This window comes from Tachypleus tridentatus, chromosome 10 (genome assembly GCF_004210375.1).
Source record: "Tachypleus tridentatus isolate NWPU-2018 chromosome 10, ASM421037v1, whole genome shotgun sequence".
In the NCBI taxonomy this organism is placed as follows: domain Eukaryota; kingdom Metazoa; phylum Arthropoda; class Merostomata; order Xiphosura; family Limulidae; genus Tachypleus; species Tachypleus tridentatus.
The window spans coordinates 173,715,962-173,728,249 of NC_134834.1; the positions used below are offsets into that span (position 1 = coordinate 173,715,962).

Genomic DNA, 12,288 nt, shown 5'->3' on the forward strand with positions numbered 1-12,288 from the left:
CAGGCTGGGTGAAATCCACCCATCCCATAGTCAAAAAAATTAATGTGTGATTTGTATTTGTAGTAAATGGGATGAAAACTAATTAGCAGTTTGACGGTTAATGTAATACAACTTGTATGTAGTATCTGAGAGACTGAAATATCACTTTTTGTGTAATTGAAAAGCTAAAATAATTTATGTGTAGCAGAGAAGGTGATATCCAAATATTACATGATTAGTAACTAAACTGTGAAGTATGATGTGTTATTTAGCTGAGAAGATGTGTTATTTAAAAACCAAATGTTTGGTAATAAAACAACAATTTAGTGTTATGTATAGTGTGTATGAGGCATGATATTCAAGTGTTACATGTTTAATAACTGAACAATAGGGAAGTATTACATTTTATGTAGCTGAGAAGGTATAGTATTCAAATATAACATAGTCAGTAATTGAAAACTGTGAAGTGTTATGTATCGTGTAGCTGAGAAGGTGTGATATGATATTTAAAGCTGAGTAATTAGATATATTTGATAGCCCTATTGTCTATAGGTTTGGTCATCTTGACCAACCTGGTAATCATCAAGTAATCTGAGTGTATCCCTACTATAATCTTTAACCCTTTCCAGAATGTTTGTTGACTTACATTCAAAATTTTATTGAAGTATAATTTCATAATACCAAATTTATTGACATAGATTTGTAAGATAATACTTCAATAAAATTTTGTTGTAATTTAGTTGAATTCAAATTTTAGTATTGTGCATTACTCAATTTCTGAATGTAAAAGTAAATATTTAAAAAACACAATTAAACATTTATTTTTGTGTGTCACATGGTATATTGAATACAGTGCTGGTTCTAATTAGATTTTTGTTATGCCAAAATACCAAATGTGTAGTTTTATATGATTTAGGAGCTCAAATTATCAATATTTAAAAGCTAGAATGTAAAATAAGAATCTCATTTTTTAAAAATTTTGTTGAGATATGGTTTACGTGCTGAATCAAACAAAGTGGCCCTGTTTAACATTGTTCACTTTTGGAAATGGTCCCTTATATATACTTACTTCAAGATATGACGTGAATAACTAATGAAAATCTAATATTCTACGAATGGTTTCCTCAGGCATTTTAATTTGTTAAAGAGGTCACATTATTTTTTGAAAACAAGATTTCAAGGAGGTAGGTTGTATCTTTAGTGTGCTTGAAATGTTTTCTTAGAACAAAATGCAGCCTAGTTACTAAGCTTAATAAATTATAGTGGAACTCTGTGTAATTGATGTAGTAATTTATGATTTTTTTTTTTTTTTTTGTTATTAAACAACACATATAAAACCTGAAGAAAATTATTTTATATGGTATCCTCCATGTGGGAAATTTTAAAAGGCTTAGCAACTTATGTCAAGCAGCAACTCAGTACAAAGGTTGCAACTTGAGGAGATAATTGTTTGCTTTACCTGTATATTTACTGTTCTATATTTTAAGAAAAATAAGTTTAATAACTTATTCCTAAATATTAATAATCATTGTACATATATAATGCATAATAATTGAACTTTAACTGTATATTACAAAATACCAGTCCACTAAAACATAGTGGGTCACTTTGTAAAGACTGAAAGTTAGGTATGATATGATAATATGATAATAATAATAAATACATATAAATGTATAGTTATGAGACTTAAACTACTTAGTTTAAACATTTATGTTTTTCTGTTATAATTTGATGTCATCTTACTATAAACGAAGCATAATATTTACTTATTTCCTAGTTTTTTTTTATGGTATTTACCATATGTGTCAACTCAATTGAACCTGTACAGAGATTTATTAGTAAAAATAACAGATAAAATATAAAGTTTTTTTCTTAAGAAATATTTGATAACTATCTGGTCATTATAAAGATTATGCATATGAAATTTGAAAATTTTCTGATGTATAAAAATATTTTTAATCTTAAAATGAAAATTACTTTGTATGTTGGACAGACAACTTAAAAAAAATGCATGAGAAAAACATTGCTTAACAAACCTTAAGACTTCATAAAAAGAATGTTATATTTTGCATATGAAAGCCTTGTAATATTTATTTATAATCTGTCCAAGTTTCTTAATGTGTGCTTAATAATTTAAAATTTAAAGCATGAAAACTATAACAACAAAATGGTTACTAGGTCAGTACTAGGGAATGAACCCATACAAAAATTAAAATGTAGTATGTGTATCTTCACCAAATTTAACAAACGTTTTAGTAAACATACAAGTCTTCTGTACACAAAAAAAATATGTTTTTTAATTAAGTATTTTTATAAACGAATATAAACAACATTAAAGAACAGTAAGGCTGATCTATCCACTAAATTAATCTAAATTTTTAAAAACAGCTCAAAACCAGCCCTTATTCAAATATTTTTCTCTTAAATTACCTGCATTTTCTGCATCAATGAACTACCTGTACCAAGGACTTGACCACCTTGATAGAAAAATAAAGCTGTTTTAACTGCAGATGACTCCTTCTCTTCCAAAATTTATAATTGTTCTCCTAGTCTTAATATTTCTTCTATTGAATATGAAAAAAGAAATTGTGTTAACACTATCAGTAACTTTAAGAATTTTAAACACATTAGTCAGATCTCCTCTAACTCTTCTTTTTTCAAGATAAAACAGGTTTAGAGATTGTAACCTATCCTCATGTAATAATTTTTCTGCCCAAACAATCATATTAGTAGCTCTCCTCTGAACCCTTTCCAACAATTCAGTGTTTCATATATGGTAATATACAGAACTCAAGACTGAACACAATACATCAGATGTCTCTTAACCAACAACCTACACAATGAACTTATAACCTGTTTTCACTTGCATTCAGTATTTCTGTAAAAACAACCTAAAATCCTATTTTTCTGCTACTGACAACAGCTTGGATGGCTTAAGAGAATGATCAAAAAGAACAGCAAGATTATTTTCTTCAAAAAAAAGTGTTAAGGTTATTCTCATAAAAATTATCCTTATAATTGGAATTGTGATACTTTCATGTATTCCTTGCATTTATTATAACTAAAATCCGTCTGCAACTTATTTGCCCCACAAACTAAATAATCCAAGAATGTAAGGCTGTAGAATCCTTCTCATAGCCATCAACATCAAAAACTATAATGTCATTAGCAAATATAAATAATCTATTGACCATTTTCTCATCTATGTCATGGATGTAAATCAGAGAGAGCAAAACTCGTAACTAATGTGATCATCTTATTTAATTTTGTTTTTGTATAGCAACTGTTCAGGTTTATTAATATTGCATAAACCTTCATCAGTAAAAACTGAAATAAAAGTAGAATTTAATAACCTAGCCATCCCATAATAATCTTGTATTAGCCCAACTCTCATCTTAACATTTTACTTATGCTTAGTGTATTTAAAGAAATACTTTCTATTTGTTTTTTTACATTTTCAGCTGATCATTTTCATATAGTTTTCTGATTTTGTAGTTTTCCATTTAACCAACTCTTTTAATCTTTTATCATTTTTCAAACCTCCCATCACAGAAATAAGTTTATACTTCTTATAGCCTGTCTTGAACATTTACAAATTTATTTAATTTATTTTTTTCACATTTAACAGGTATCTCCAACTAATTTAGTTGCCTGATTTGCAGCAAATTATTCTTGTCTTATCTCTTTTAATTTTTTTTTAATCTTAAACTAATATCCACTTCTTATTTTTAAAAACATCAAATCTAATTGAGCAGTGATCACTTTCACCCAGATGTTTCCCAAACTCTGTCCTATCAACCATTTCTTTATTAAAAATTTACATTATACCTGATATAGCACATTTTGTACATTTTTAATAAAGAAATGATTGATAGGATAGAGCTGAAATAGCATTATACCTTGTAAATTTCATAACTAATTGTTCAAGAAAACCAAACCTGAACAGTTTAAAAATCTTTTTCTCTTATGGCTTTTAACTTTTCCTAGTCTGTATGCCTGACATTAAAATCTGCCACAACTGTAACCTTATTTCAGTTTAAATTCTTTATCTCTGTATAGAGTTTGTCAGTTTCATCACTTTTATTTGGTAGTCTAAAGCAGATTCTAACTAAAAGCCTTCTTCACTTATAACCACCAACAGAAACTCAAACAGATTTAATTTTATTGATATCACCTTTGTTATCCTCAACGTGAACAACTAACTTACATTTTACATATAAAACCATTTCCATTCCCTGTTTTTAGTACTTTATCCTTATGAAAAAAACCTGTAATCATGTATTTCAGAGAAATTCCTTTTATCGTAAGTGTTTACGTTCAGCCAGATTTCAGTTATTCTCATTGTATCAGAATCCTTTGTTCTTATCATTGCTCTAAAGTCATCCATTTTATTAATGATTTATCCATGAATATATAAATACCACTTGAATTCCAGGAGATTTTCAACCTAAGATTAAAAATACTTTTTTTTATCTTTTTATCTTGCAGTTTTATTTGTATAATCTCTGAAATCATATAAATTAATATCATATGTTTTTTAAATAAAGTTTTATATCTTATCTGTTGTTTCTTCTACCTTAACTTTCTTGATTTTGCAACCATTATGAAAACAAGAAATTTAGTATTTGTGTTTGGCATCTTAATTTTCTGCTGTTAACCCACTGATGAATTTTTTTGAGTTTACTTCTTTGTAATTATGGCATTAGTACATAAAATAATTTAACTTTCCATGAAGAATACACATAAAACAAATAACAATAAAACAAACAAAACAAAAAAAAGATCCTATAACTTACAACTTAATTGGCTTTCTAAATAAAGCATAAGTGCCTTAAAATAATTCACTTGGTTTTTTGATTTAAACTTCCATTTATGGAGTAAAATAACAAAAAACATCTCTTCTAAGAACAAAGTAGTATTTTACATCTTTTGGTAAATTAAAACTGTGCTTCTCTTAGTTTATAAATGATGTAATAGAATGGTTGGAGAGAATTATTTGAAGAGCAGATTCAAGAAGTGGGCTTGACTTTTTAATTTCTGTCTCCAGAAATGAAGACTACAAAAATCAGGCATTGTCTTAGTAACATTTACAATGAGTAATTTAAGTTAAATTCAGGACATCAGAGAGAGATGATGAAAAACAGAGAATGGGCAAGATTTAGAGACAAATACCATGATTCTGAAATGAGGAAAGATTGAGGATATATTTAATTATTTCCTTTTAAAATTTAGAAATTAACATTTATTTAGTACATATATTTGATTTACTAACCACATTTGGATGCTAAGTTTATTTGTATGCATTGGTAATAAAGTAGTTTAAATACATTTTGAGTGCAACTGTGCAAAAAGTTGTGATGTGCACTTTCATGTACATGTAACGAGAAGATTAATTTATTACATTTGATTAATTATTATAGTATTACTCAAACTTTAGTACATACAAGAAGAAAAAAGGTGCTAGTTGGATATCTTTCCTCTAGTTATCAGTTCAAAATCAGTGCCTCACGGTGTGGATTCCTGTACATGTGAGGGGACCTTCCAGAGTAGGTTCTACTCTTTCAGTTTGCCTCCTCTGGGGTCTGAACATCCACACATGTGCTTGCTGTGCATGGTGATCTGTGAAGGAGAGGTAAGGATCCTGATGGTTGAGGAGTCTAATCCTAACACACCACTTTGGCCTTGAATTCCTGTAGATGGGTGGTCCCCCTAGGGTCAATTGACTGGTCCACTTGGGCTAGGATCAACCAAGTACCAATGTTGGATGTTTTCAGCGGGTTTTGTATACATTGTATTTGATGCCAGGGTTTGGGTATAGTGCTCACAAAACCCTGGTAATGCTGCAGTGTCCTTGTTTGGCATTGTAGTACATCCCCTCGTAGGGCTTTATGGTGGGTGGGATCAGTGGACACTGAAATATTTCTTTTTTTATGGAATCCCCAAAGAAACTTAAATAAAATAGTGAAAAACAGTCCACAGGTAAATGACCACATCTTGAAGATTCTGAGCAGCAATCTTCAACTTCTTCGACACCTGTACCTCATTTTTGATATTACATTCTTTATCAGACAAATTTTTAAGGTAAATGTCTTCCTCTTTTTTTATACAGATGGGACTAAAGGGACTTGCTGTCTCTCCTAAGATGGTCAGAAAGTTACATTTTGGTGACATCCATTTCTAAACACAGTGAACTCTTCTTGTATTCAAAGGCCATTGGGGATATTCCCATTGAGGTTACTCTCCATGCTACTTTGAGTTTGTCATGAGTTATTGTTGAGAGGGATTTGAAGAGCATCCTCGAGTCAAAGATCCTTGCTGGTTTCTCTACTCGAGGAGTTTCTGCAGTGAGGCATATCTTCGCTCGCCTAGATGGAGTGATGATGTCGACCAATATCCTCATTCTGACGTTTACATCACCATATCCACCTGCCACCATCAAGGCAGGTTATCTAAATTGTGAAGTACAGCCATATATTTTGAACCCTCTTAGATGTTTTCAATGTCAGCAGTTCGGTCACTCAAAGACATCATGTCATGGTTCCTTGATTTGTGCTCATTGAGGTAGCAGGGATCATGATGCGTATGAGTATAAAATAGATCCTCATTGTGTTAATTACAGAGGTACAGCATTTAAAAACGGTTCTCAACATTTCTCACCCTGAGTCTCAAAAGTTACTGTCCACCACTACATCTCGGACATATTCTGCTGTGCTTCATTCCACTGGTGCAGTGGAAGTGCAGATAGATCTCTCTATGCCTCTGAAAGAATCATTCCTAAACCATGCAAAAGGTCTTTTGCCCTCCATGGTTAAGAAAGTTAATGAATCAACATCAACACCTCTCTCTCTCCCTACTGTTTCTTCCATCGGATCTCTGGATCCACTTTCTTTGGTTCTGGGTTTAGGCGTTTCCTTTGGTCTATCTTCTCTGGCCTTGAAATGCAGAATGGTTATTTGTTCATACCATCATTTGCTGGAATCTTCTTTTGATGACAGAGACCTGTCCAGTAAACCCAGGGAGAGATCCATGGAGGTCGATAGACCTCCTCTTAATAAAGAGAATGAAAGGAAGAGACATGATCAAAAACAGAAGGGCTCTTTGCCTAGTTCTCCTCCATGTAAATAAAATTGACCACATTGATATAGTAGAACTGTTGAGATTTCCATCCTAATTTAAGTTATATCAAGGCACATTTGATTCCTATCATCTTTTGTGTCTTTCATTACAGGAAACATTTCTGAAACTTGCCGATACAGTCACCTTTTGGCAGTTTCCTTTGTACAGAAATGAGAGGTTGTGTGATGGAAGAGTGCATGGAGGGGTGACACTGCTGGTCGATCAACATGTACCCACCCTGTCTTTGTCACTCGACATCCTTGGAGGATGTAGCTATTCCTGTTTCCTTGGGCCATACCATCACTGTTTGTTCTTTCTACCTATCTTCTGTAGAGACCATGATGCTCTTGTTAATCAGTTGTTATCTCGCTTTTTAATTCTTCAGGACTTTAATGGACATAATCCCCTCTGGGAAGGTGCTGATATTGATGGAAGGGGTTGCTCCGTACAGTGTATGCTGTCGGATCAAAACCTTTCTCTCTTCAATACTGATGTTTGTACTTATTTTCATGCACCTAGTTGGTCTTTTACTGCTATTGATCTTATCGTTTGCTCTCTCATTCACTTTTCTCTCTCTTTTCTTGGAGGGTTGTCAGTAACCCATGGGGAAGCGATTACTTTTCTGTCATTTTGAGAGAGACTGGCTGTAGTTGATGCCATGTGACCCGTCTGCTTATGTGGAAGCTGGACCAAGTTAAATGGTTCTCTTTCACTACTCTCTTGAAATTTGACCCCACCATTGTTTGTAAGCCATCAATAGACAAATATGTGGCAGCAATAATTGACTTTATTGTCCAAGTAGCTGTTCAGGCTTTACCTAAATCCTCGGTGCATTTTCCATGGTATCCTCATTCATGATGGAACTCTGCCTGCCACATGGCATGGACATCTTAAAAACAGGCCTGGGATATCTTTCGCAGATATCCCATACTTTTGAACTGCATCACTTTTCAGCGAGGCCATGCACAAGTAGGACATAAAAGCCAGAAGGAATCTTGGATTAAATTCACAACAAGCAATTTTTTCTTTGACCATTTCCAAAGTCATGTGGGACAAGATTTGGAAAGTCAGTGGGCAGTATAATTCTGTCCCTATTTTGATTTTGCTCTCTGATGGCCAAGTAGTAGCTGATGCCCAGAGCACTGCCGATACTGTCAGTGAAGTTGTGCTTCCTGTAGTCCCTGAAGCTTATCATTGATCATAAGCTGACCTTTATACCACACATCAAGCAGTTATGAACCACATCTACAAGACCACTGAACATTTTCCATGTCCCTTCTTCCACCACTTGGGGAGCAGATAGATGTTCTGTGCTAAAGATATATTGTGCTCTTATTCAAACAAAACTAGACTATGGGTTTTTGGTCTATGTTTCTATCATGACCTTGGCCTTGAAGATGCTGGTCCCCATCTATCATCAGGGGCTTCAGCTCTGCACAGGGGTTTTCTGCACTTCTCCAGTACAGAGTTTCATGAACCTCCTCTACACCTGTTTACAACTGTCTTTACTGTATCCTTCAAAACTTCGATCCTTACTTCAGTATCCCACCTGGGGTTGTGTTTTCATTCCTCAGTGGGCCATGCTTTTTCAAAACATTGTTCCTTTTGGCTTTCGTGTCCAGGCACAGTTGGATGAATTGGGTTTGTGCATGGATATTGCTGCTGCATCCACTGGTCAACCCATCTGACCATGGCTTAAAACCAATCTCAAGTGTGATATTTCTTTCAGTCATCTGCCAAAGGTGGGTACTCCAGATTGGAAGTACTGTCTTCTATTTGCCAAACATTTTTTGATGAACCATTCTTCCTATCCCATTTATCCAGATGGTTCGAAATCAGGTGATTCTGTAGACTCTATATTGGTTTGTTGTGGTGTGGTGGCTGCGTGCAGAATTCTCCCCACAGTTTGTGTTCACTGACAAACTGTATGCCATTTCTTTTGCCATGGATCACATAAAAACTAAGCAGTACTTGAATTGTACTATTTATACTGACTGACTTAACTTTCTACTGTATGCCATTTCTGTTCCCATAAATCACATGGACTATGGTCCCGTACTTAAGACTCGGCTCCATGCCAATTGGCAGTTGACTTGGAGTGAGCAATTTCATAACAAGCTTTTCCAGGTAAAATCCTCTATTGGACTTTGTCTGTCTTGTTTCCATGAGAATTGGAAAGAAGTTGTCCTAACTAGACTATGCAATGGTCACAGGTTTTAATTCATTGTTTTCTTGTATCTGGGACTGATTTACCAGTGTACGGTCTTCGTGACATTTAGGTCACAATAATCTCACATTTTGCTGTCATGCCATCTTTATGACTCCCAATGACAGCACCATTTTAGACATGGTTTGTCCACAAGGTTTACCCCTTATGGTGGACAGTGCCATTGATGATGGTCATACTGTCCACCTTACAAATGCTTTTAGTTTCTAAAGGTCATTGGCCTTTTTAATGCTGTTGAAGTTTTTAATTTTTTAATTCAAAAATTAGACTATGTTTTGTTTTAACATGGTTCCTTTTTTATGAATTTTAATAATTTTACTTTATTTTTAATTTTTTACCAGTTGTTTGGTGCAGATAGTCTAGTTGTTTTGAGTTAATAAATGTCAAACTAATCATCAATCCAATGAAAATCAGTGACAGTGGCAGGTAACCTTAGCAGTTTTACTGTAACAAAGATGGGGTGAAAAAGTTTGGTAGTGGTATTTCAATTTGTACAGTTTGAATAATCAGAAACTCTTTTCCTCATGACTGTTGGTTTAATTATAATATTTGTCAATTGATTAGTTTTCATAACACTAATCAGTGTAATTGCTGTTTGTAGTAGTAAGTTTTATCAGTTAATTACACTACTCATTTCTAGTGATATTTTGAATTCTACATGCTTAGTAACTGAACAAGTGAAATATCGTGTGTTGTGTAGCTGAGATTTTTGGTATTCAAGTATAACTAGGCCTGTTATGGTCAGGTGGTTAGAGCACTTGACTCTCAATTTGAGGGTCATTGATTCGGATCCCTGTTCCAGCAAACATGCTTGCTTTTTCATCTGTGGGGGCATTATAGTGTGGTGGTCAATCCAAATATTCATTGGTAAAAGAGTAGCCCAAGATTTGGCAGTGGGTATTGATAACTAGCTGCCTTCTGTCTAGTCTTTCACTTCTAAATTAGGGATGGCTAACTGTCATGTAACTGTGTGCAAATTTCAAAATAAACCAACAAAACACATGTTTCGTATCTGATTAGTTGTAAAGTTATGTTGCTGATAAGGACATGTGTTTTGAATCATTGAAATTTTGAATAATGTGAATTATTAAGTTCAGATTCTTAGTTTAATTTTGCCTTTGTATTATTAACAGTGATAAGGTACTGTTTTGAAACTAAATAAAAGAGTTTCATTATAATGATGTTTGTATTGTCAGCTTCTTTATTATACTTGTATAGTAGCGATGAAATTGTTTAATAATTGGTAAGTTTTGAAGGGAAAAAAAATGACTTTTGTGATTAATTCACAGCTCTCCAATATTTCCTCTTAATTATTTTCATATTAGTGGTATCTTTGGATAAGTAAATTTGAAAGTAAAATACAGTATTGAAAACAGAGGTATATATTTATATAAAGAATTGGAAAAATTTATTTTTAAGTGAACAGAACATAACTTAGCAAAACCAACAAAATAAAGACAATTAGAATACTTTCTGTGGTTGATGCAGGACTACTATTATGTTAACAACAAGGTGACTGTGATGTAAGATTAAGTATTTAATGATATGAATTATTTTGACATATTTTTTTTTTTTTTTCAGCTTCTTGAAGATCTTATAAAAGTACATACTGTAGAAAACTGGCTCAATGATGAAGACACTTCTTCAGGTAAGGATGAAGATGTTTAATGAATGCTAATATTCTTTTTGTTGGATTTACTGTCTCCAAAAAATTTAAGTTTTGAATTATAAAACATAAATCACTTATTGATAATTTATTCTTTTGTTAAAGTTTGTTTTTGGTATTAGTTTCTTGTTGGCTAAAAGCCCTTTTATTTGTATGTCTTGTTTATTGTTTAAACTACATATCTTGTCAAAGTTCCTTTTATCAGCAGTTCTGTTACATTTCTGATCTAAGTGTTTGAAACATTACCAGCACTAGACTTCAGGTTTTCTACCCTGTTTTAAATGTTCATGATTGATCCATATGACCTCATCCACTTTGAGAAGAAATGTATCAGTATTCAATGCTGTCTCGGTTCTTGGTACCAGTTTTAAGACAGGATGCATTAAAGTGTGAATAGTACATGGTACTGTGTTTCATTCAATATATGCCAATGAAATTAACATTGTAATGTATGTTATAATTTGAATGTTTATATTATCTCAGATTTAATTCCTTGTTTTAAAGGAAACATTTAAAAAACAAACTTAAACTGCAGTTTTGTTTCATGTGATCCACATGGTATGAAAAATCTCAACTTTAGCCAGGGTTCACTCTTAGCCACATAAGTTGACAATGTACATGAATATCTGAATTGTAATGTGTATGTGTTTGAACTATGTGACATGTGATATCCAAAGTTTGTGTATCTGAATGGTAATGTATATGTGTTTGAACTATGTGACATGTGATATCCAAAGTTTGTGTATCTGAATGGTAATGTATATGTGTTTGAACTATGTGACATGTGATATCCAAAGTTTGTGTATCTGAATGGTAATGTATATGTGTTTGAACTATGTGACATGTGATATCCAAAGTTTGTGTATCTGAATGGTAATGATATAGTTTGTGTTTGAACTATGTGACATGTGATATCCAAAGTTTGTGTATCTGAATGGTAATGTGTATGTGTTTGAACTATGTGACATGTGATATCCAAAGTTTGTGTATCTGAATGGTAATGTATATGTGTTTGAACTATGTGACATGTGATATCCAAAGTTTGTGTATCTGAATGGTAATGTATATGTGTTTGAACTATGTGACATGTGATATCCAAAGTTTGTGTATCTGAATGGTAATGTATATGTGTTTGAACTGTGACATGTGATATCCAAAGTTTGTGTATCTGAATGGTAATGTGTTTGAACTATGTGACATGTGATATCCAAAGTTTGTGTATCTGAATGGTAATGTATATGTGTTTGAACTATGTGACATGTGATATCCAAAGTTTGTGTATCTGAATGGTAATGTATAT

At 32.7% G+C, this 12,288-nt stretch overlaps 1 protein-coding gene across 1 annotated transcript in view; it reads left to right on the forward strand.

The window, feature by feature from the left end:
* LOC143230941 (pseudouridylate synthase RPUSD2-like) overlaps positions 1-12,288 on the forward strand; it is a 42,225-nt gene that overhangs the window by 24,932 nt on the left and 5,005 nt on the right. The window contains exon 11 of the mRNA XM_076465281.1: positions 10,904-10,970. Coding sequence (XP_076321396.1) covers positions 10,904-10,970 — 67 coding nt within the window. The remainder of the gene's footprint in view (positions 1-10,903; positions 10,971-12,288) is intronic.